Here is a 7,709-nt window from a genome sequence, read left to right as displayed (position 1 = left end):
GCATTATAAGTTTAAAAATGCCTGAACCAAATCTTCTGTTGATTTCTCAATTCACCCCATCTCGAATGTACAACAGACTGATGACATGATGACTGAGAATTTCTTCCAAGCAACACTGCCTTGCTGTTTGCATCCACATTGAGCAGGATGACACTCAGAGCATGAAGCAGGATCTGCAAGAAATGTGTTTCAAACAACACAGATTAAAAGTTTATGAAAGTTATTCATTTGCTAAGCAGGGTATACATCCTGCGTTCCAAATGACGTGCACAACAGTAAACCATATTTTCCTAGGTGTCTGTACAAACAAAAAAATTGCACAAAAATCATCTGAGAACATTAAAAGTGAACACTGCAGTTTATATAAGCAGCAAGATTCCAGTCTGACAATAAACAACACATTAGAAAAAAGATTGCCACATAGGCTAACACACCAAATTATTGAAACAGCCTGATGCATTGTCCTGGAGGGATCACCTTTGGAGATACAGCTACCAAACTTTCACATTTCTGAACGTAAAAGCATTTTTCAGAAACTTATCAGGTTTCACAAGCAGTGATTCAACAAGGGACATACATCAACACAGTCTAAAGTCCTAGCTGGGGGAGGATGATACTGATTTGCCTTTGAAGAAGCATGGGATGAAAACACTAGTGGAACAAGAAAGTTTTCTTCCTTAATCTAATTTTAGGAAATACATGGGCAATTTTTGCAGAAGCTACCCAGAGAAAGATAGTGCACAGAGCATAAGACAGACTGGAAAATTACAGCTCAAATGTTTAAAGCTGGTAGTCAGCAGGGGCTGTTAACAGGATCTTTGATTTTAAAGTGACCTGATTCCTTCAACCACTAGAGCATCAAGCTGGTAACTTACACATTCTCACATGTATCTTCCCGGGTGTTACAAACATTCCCACAGCCACAACAGCAGCCTCACATGAACAAGACTGATTTCTAGCTGGTGGGAAAAAAAGCCAGCAGAAGCATCATTCACACAAATACAATGTTATCAAGCATATAATGCTGGGGGTGAGGGGAAGACCAAACAATTGAAACAACAAAAAACACTAATAGAATACACTGAATTATTCCAGTAGCTTCTCAAGGTCTCCATGAGGCATCAAGCTGCTTTTCTTCATCCAGTAGTCCATAAGCCTGAAATTGCATACCCTTCACATCATTCTGTTTTCACTTCTTTTATTATTCTGCTTTCATTTCAGTTTCTTACTCTAGTACTTCTCCCACAAGTTTGTATACATTTGAAGTAATTCAGGAACTACAAAAAATTTTAGTTAGCTCTTCTAGATCATATGCAGGCAGGTCAGACATGCACTTTCAGTGGCTTGGGACAAGAGGCACAATCACAGCACAAGGTATCATAGTGCACTGGGTTCCAAGGCAATAATGGTGTGTGAACTACCCTAAGAGGAAGCGTAACAGTTTATGCAGCATTTTATATCATTACATCTATGAATTCTTTACAGTCCTGTAATTGGTAGGCAGCAGGTTATCCTTCCCCTCCCATAACTCCTTTAAAAACAACAAACTAAAGCTTGACATAAAGTGGAAAAGAATTCAAGAGCCATTTTGCTTTCCCTTTTCCTTTTTTCACCCACACATCCCTAAATAAAGTTCACATGGGTTAACTGCTACTATGCAGTTTTCAAATATGTACCAGGTAAAGCCACAGCCTGATTTCCATGCAATTTTAACATACCCCTACTTTCATTACAGTAAAATTTGAACTCCATATTAAAGTAGAAAAATGTTTTGGTCTGCTCTATTTAGAAACATGTTTGAAGGACTAAGCTGTGCAAAGAGCTTATAAAATCCCACTACATTTTCCCATCATACTTTTAAATGATTCCTAGCAACATTCTGAATATCAGACATTGAGCATATTCCGTATTTACTTTTTTTAAGGTTTTTGTGCTTGTTTTTCAACATGCCAAGGACTTTTCTCATCCATGTCACTGCCTTGATTCAAATACACATGCAAAGTTGAAGAAAAATACAAGCTAAGTAAATCCACAACCTACCTTCAGATTACCTAAAATGCTTTTCAAGTATTTTGCTAAGTAGTACTTTTACACAACTTTCATTATAATGCAGGAATTAACAGAAGGGTGAGAGGGAAATTACAACCAAATAATACCCCCAAAAAGCAGATACATAATTTTCTACAATCTTTACCTTGAATTAAGTTAATGTATAGTATAGTCTGAACTTCCAGCAATTACGAAAAGTCTTTGCAGTTAACAAAAGGCAATTTAGATATCTTTAACTAAAATCAAAGATTTGAAAAGATGAGGCTGTATAAACATTAAACTTCAGGAAATTTGTTAAGTTTTGCTAAGCTAAAGGTATGAATTAAACCCCTGGTGTCTAAAATAGCACATTTTGATTATTTGACTCAAAAGGAAACTGAAGAAAACAAACTGAAAACCTTCCAGTAAATTCCTTCTCAAAATTTAATCTCCTAATGTTTCCTTACTAAGTCCTCAAAAGCATGATTGGATAATAGAAGTGATGCCTTTATGATTTTGTGAATAATGGGTTTTATTAAGTTAAAGCAAACAGCCAGAACAATACATATGCAACTTCAACTACACACAATATAAAGAATGTAAATTATAACCTCTGTAAAACAAAAGAAAAGGTACTAAAAAAGCCAACACAGTGGTTACGGACTATTCCATCCCTGCTAACAGGCTGGGTTCTGTGTTTAGAGAACTGTTGTTGTTCGATTATTTAAACTGAAATAGCATGAAACACAGATTCAAGTATAAATAAAAAGTTAATGGAGTTACACAGATTCTATGAGAAAAAACTCTAGGTTAGTGAAGGGGGGGAAAAAGTTTACTAGCAAAAGAGATCACGAATGGGCTCAGGTTTCTATTCATAGTGGTGAGGGACAACAGGAGAAATTACCCAGGATTTTTGTAACAATTCCTTTAATAATACACCACTTTCATAACAGAAGTGTTTTACACTTGCACAATGTTAATAACTTTATTATACATGGAAGCCTGTAATAGGCTGATTACACAATAAGACTGCAAACAACCACTGGTACCTTCCTGACAACAGAAAAGTACATAAGACTGAAACATCACCAAGAGTACATAAAAAACCATCATCATAAACATCACCAAAAATTACATTAAAAAACTAATCAAAAAATTCATTTGCAAAAAGTGGTTTAGAGCAGTGCCACTGCGTTTCAGCAGCTTTGAATGGCCACCAGTATTTCTAGCAGGTTTCCATGGCTCCACAGGCATTAATCAGGATTCACATATAATAAATAATGTACCACAAAATATACATAAAGTAAGGCAATAATTCCAAAGAAAAGTTCTGTTGATATTAACAAGCCACTCAAGTTCTACTCTTGTAGTTGATGCCATCACCAGAATCCTTTAATGGAATTGCAGCCTTAGGCCCTAAAAGCCTGCCGTGATGAACTGCTGCAAGCCCCCCTCTCCGTAAAGAGCTCCAGTGACACCACCGGGACACTGCTGGGCACAGGGGTCTGTGGTAGCTGATCCTGATGCAGGATAGGGGCCTCACTATGTACAATTGGGAGTAGATTATTTCTTATGGTACATGGAAACCTCGACATTGTTCTAAAACAGGTGGGTGTTCATTGTTCATCACCTGATGTCACAGGACATCAGAAAGCACATCGTAAGATATGCACTTTCTGGAATGTAAATCTTTTTAAATGCTAGCTATTAGTTTGGGATGAGAGAGAGTAGGGGAAAAAGGGAAAAAAAAGGGGGATGGGGAAAGGGAGGTCGGTGGGGGGGCAGGTAGACAACCAATATCAAGTCCAGAGGAACCAGGAACACAATAAAATAGAGGGAACCCTTCACACTAAAAGAATGTGAAAAGGGGAAGAGCAGGAGATGGACTTTTTTGAACCGTGTGTAACAAATAACGTATCCCAAAACCCTATCTGGATTAGGACTGTAGTTTCAAGTTGGGGTTCTAATGACATGAACCAGCTGCACACATTTTGCTCTCAGGGTTTGTGTCAACAGAATCTCTTTACGGAATTACAGTCTTACACAGAAGTTCTGGGGACGTTACTGTGCAGATTAAAGCTACCGTGCTGGGCTCATCGTGCAGACCCAAGAATATTTGCTCCACCTGCCTGGAATGAGCGTCACCTGGAAGAACAGGAGTACTTTAAAACAACAAGATTTAGGTAGCAAAAGTCTTTCAGATCAGCTGACCTAAGAGACAGCAATTTGAAATGTCAAAGATCCCTTCCTCAAAAAGCTGAGATATATTTGTCATCATCTGTAAATTGGAAGTTCCAATACACTTGTGGTGCATAGAATTCCCATGCTTCATTACACTTTCCTGAGAGTAAAGCAATTAGAATAAACTTTAGTCCTAGGAACAAAGTTAATTTTTTGCATTTTAAAATTTGGGCTATTCCCTGACAATCTACATAATGTAAATTTGATTGCTAAACATTGTCACTTGAACAAAAACGCTATTTTAAAACTATTGATTTTTGATTAAAAACCATAATAAACAGAGCTAAAAAAATCACACTAACAAAATAAACTAAATATGAAAAGTTGCATTGAAAGGGCATGTTACATTATTCTTAAAAGGACCGTGTAGAAACATTCCAATGGCAGTGTTGTCAAAGTAAAACAAGTTACATTAAGAAGACCCCACAGCCTGGTCACAGTCAGGACCTTACCTGTAACTCTGGCTGGTCGGGGTTTTTACTCGTGTACTACATGGCTCACTTACATCAGACATCATATTTGTATACCCTGAGAAATCTGACACTGAAGTCCTTACTCTATGGTCCACTTCTCCATTAGAGTTAGTGATAAAAGTCATTGGCACCCTGCTGCCCGACTTGAACTGAGAACCAAACGCTTGTGCAAAGTTCTCGATCTGGTAGGTTGCTCTAGGCTCTATGTCCTTCTGAGGATCTATCTGGCTGGTTAACTCCTGAGACGGGATCTGAAAGCTTGTTGAGGATTCTAAGTTTTTCTGTTCCTTCTGGCCAGTCAGTTTCTGAGATGTTGACTGGTAGTTTGATGAAGTCTCTAAGTTTTTCTGTGGATCGATGAGATCATCCAGCTCTTGAGAAGGAGTCAACTGTTGATGCGAAGCCTCCAAAGCAGACAAGTAAAAGCCTGGCTGAGAGCCAAGCAACATCCCAAATGGAGGTTTTGGCAACGCAGTTGGCAATACTGAGGTAACGGATTGGCTGAAGCCACACTCAAGGGGAGATGTAGTGTATATCTGTTTGTCTGGAAACAGAGTGTGGTTATGGAGAGTTGAAGACAAGCTAACAAACTGGAAACTGGGTCCAAAAGCAAAACCAGTGCTGTTGGTTGTTCTTTCAAAGGCTTGTTGGAGGTATTTTGAGTATTCTTGCAACATGCTTGCCTTATCGTTTGAAACTGTTTGAGAGTTAGGGCTCAAGTTTTCTTCCTGAACCATGTCTGAATGTTCTCCTGAGGTGTGCAAGTCCACACGCTGTTCAGTTATACTGAAAGGATCTTCTTTCTGGCCTTCTGATTTGTGAGAGTACTGGTCCAAAAGGCTCTGTAAGACTTCATCAGGAATACCAGACTTGTCATGGCAAGACTTTATTTCATTATTTAAAGATGCTGAATCAATAAGAGATAAAGGAGCTTCGTTATCCATAACGCTAACACCTGGAGACTGGATGACGGACTGCTGGGAAGTCATGTGTCCGACATTAAGTGAAAAGGCACTGTTACTGCTTGCAGTTTGTAAGTATCTTCTTTTCTTTGAAAACTGCATGGCATCATCATAATTGCTACTTATCTGACCCGGTTTACCACCTGTACTTTGGAGAAGGCCAATAGATTCTACACCGGTATTGGCTACTAGGCCTAGAGAGCCACTCTGTTTCCCAGACAGTGGTTTTTGCCCCAAAATATCTGGCAGTGGTGATACAAAATTAAGGTAATTTTTGTCTCCTTGTTTTCTGCTCGCTTTTTTCAACACCAATTTTGGCACCTTTTTCTGAAGTTCTTCTACGCCTGTGCCAACTAGACCACCACTGGAAGACACAATTGGAATATCAACTGCATAACTTGGCATGGCCACATTACTTGTAACTTGAGATTCAGCGATTTTGCTGCTACACTTGCTTCCTTTGTTTTCAGTGGATGTATTTTTTGTTTTACTTTTTCTCCTTGAGGAACTTGTATTTCCCTGAGACAATGCAGCCAAGCTACCCATGCTATTCGATGATCCGGGCTCCATTCCGGCCCCTGCTTTACCTATGGCTTCACCACATGTTCTTCTGTGCTTTAACAGTCTATCAGTCCTTGAAAAATACTGCTGACAAGTGTCACATTTGTATGGCTTTTCTCCACTATGCGTCCTCTTGTGTCTTTCCATGTGGTACTTCTGGATGAACTTCATACTACACTGGTCACACCCAAAAGGCTTCTCCCTACTGTGGATCTTCTCGTGTCTCTGCAGCAAGTACTTCTGGATGAAGCCCATGCTGCACTGGCTGCACTGGAAAGGCCTCTCCCCGGTGTGGATGAGCACGTGCCTGCGCAAGTGATAGGAGCTCCTGAAGGCAGCACTGCAGTGTTCGCAGACGTGAGGTTTCTGGCTGGGGGACGCGACGGCACCTTCCCCATCTCCCACCAGGGGGGGTTTGGATGAAGCGCTCGGCTTCCGCTTGGCTTTGATTCCCTGAGTTTCTGGCTTTGGCCTCTTTGCCTTCTTGACCTGGGCGTCGTGCTTTGGCTCACCCGCGCTCCCTGGAGCGCCCTCGCCTCTACCGGTCAGCAGCAGGTCTCGGTGGGGATGCTGGTGCAGGTGGTGAAGAAGGCTGAGGTCCTGGATCACGCTCTGGCCGGTTCCTTCGCCGCTGCCCAGGCCGGGGGGTCTCTCCTCGGCCGCTCCCCCGAAAAGGCCCCCGTAGTGGTGATGGTGCTGCGACTGCTGCTCCTCCTCCTGCTCGCTGGGCTTCTCTTGCTTGATGCTCACCAGGGACTGCAGGAAGCCCCAGGGGCTCCTCTGCGAGGAGGGCGCGGAGGGGAAAGCCCCCGCCGGCTCCTTCTTGAAAGTCACGTCCTGCGGGGGCGGAGGCGCCGGGGGCTCGCCCGCCGCCGTGGAGGAAGCGGCGGCGGCGGCGGCCGGAGGTAACACGCACTGCGGGGGGTGCTGGGCCGCCGCGGGGGGCGCGGCCGCCCGGGCGAAGCTGGTGACCGGGGGCAGGCGGTGGTTGAACATCACCATGCTGGGGGGGAACGTCGGCTCCATGGCCGCCGCCCTCTTGCCGCCGCCGAGGAAGCCGCTGCCGAGTTTCATCCCCCGGGAAGGCGGGCCGGAGAGGAGGCGCGGCCCAGAGGGGCTGCGGGACCCGCCGCCCGCCCGCCCGCCAGCCGGCCGGACCGCGCCGGCTCAGCGGGCGGCTCCCTCGGCGGCCCGGCAGCCGCCGCCCGGGCGCATCGCCGCCTCCCGCCCCGCGCCCGCGGCGGCCCCGGCCCGGCTGCACTTACGGCTCCCGCCGCCGCCGCCAGTTACAAATATCGCCGCGTCCGCTCCACAATGGAATTAGCAGCGCCCGCCCCGCCGCACATGCGCGCCGCGCGGCACGCTGGGAGCCTCGGCCGCACGGGCCGCGGGCGCGCAGGCGCGGCGCGGGGGGCGCGGGATGGGCGCTGCCCAGAGCGGGGCC

At 44.2% G+C, this 7,709-nt stretch overlaps 1 protein-coding gene across 1 annotated transcript; it reads right to left on the bottom strand.

Annotated features, from left to right (window-relative positions):
- Positions 1 to 2,535: 2,535 nt before the first annotated feature.
- ZNF281 (zinc finger protein 281) lies at positions 2,536 to 7,339 on the bottom strand. Its single transcript, XM_066555552.1, has one exon. It carries the CDS (start codon positions 7,337 to 7,339, stop codon positions 4,718 to 4,720), a length of 2,622 nt encoding a protein of 873 aa, XP_066411649.1. The 3' UTR covers positions 2,536 to 4,717.
- Positions 7,340 to 7,709: the final 370 nt, after the last annotated feature.

This window comes from Molothrus aeneus, chromosome 9 (genome assembly GCF_037042795.1).
Source record: "Molothrus aeneus isolate 106 chromosome 9, BPBGC_Maene_1.0, whole genome shotgun sequence".
Classification (NCBI taxonomy): Eukaryota; Metazoa; Chordata; class Aves; order Passeriformes; family Icteridae; genus Molothrus; species Molothrus aeneus.
Note: the sequence above shows the minus strand (reverse complement) of the source record. Positions and strands in the feature narration are given on the sequence as shown.

Excerpts from the sequence above, each read along its gene's own strand:
- ZNF281 (XM_066555552.1), bottom strand. The coding sequence starts at position 7,339 with ATGAAACTCGGCAGCGGCTTCCTCGGCGGCGGCAAGAGGGCGGCGGCC.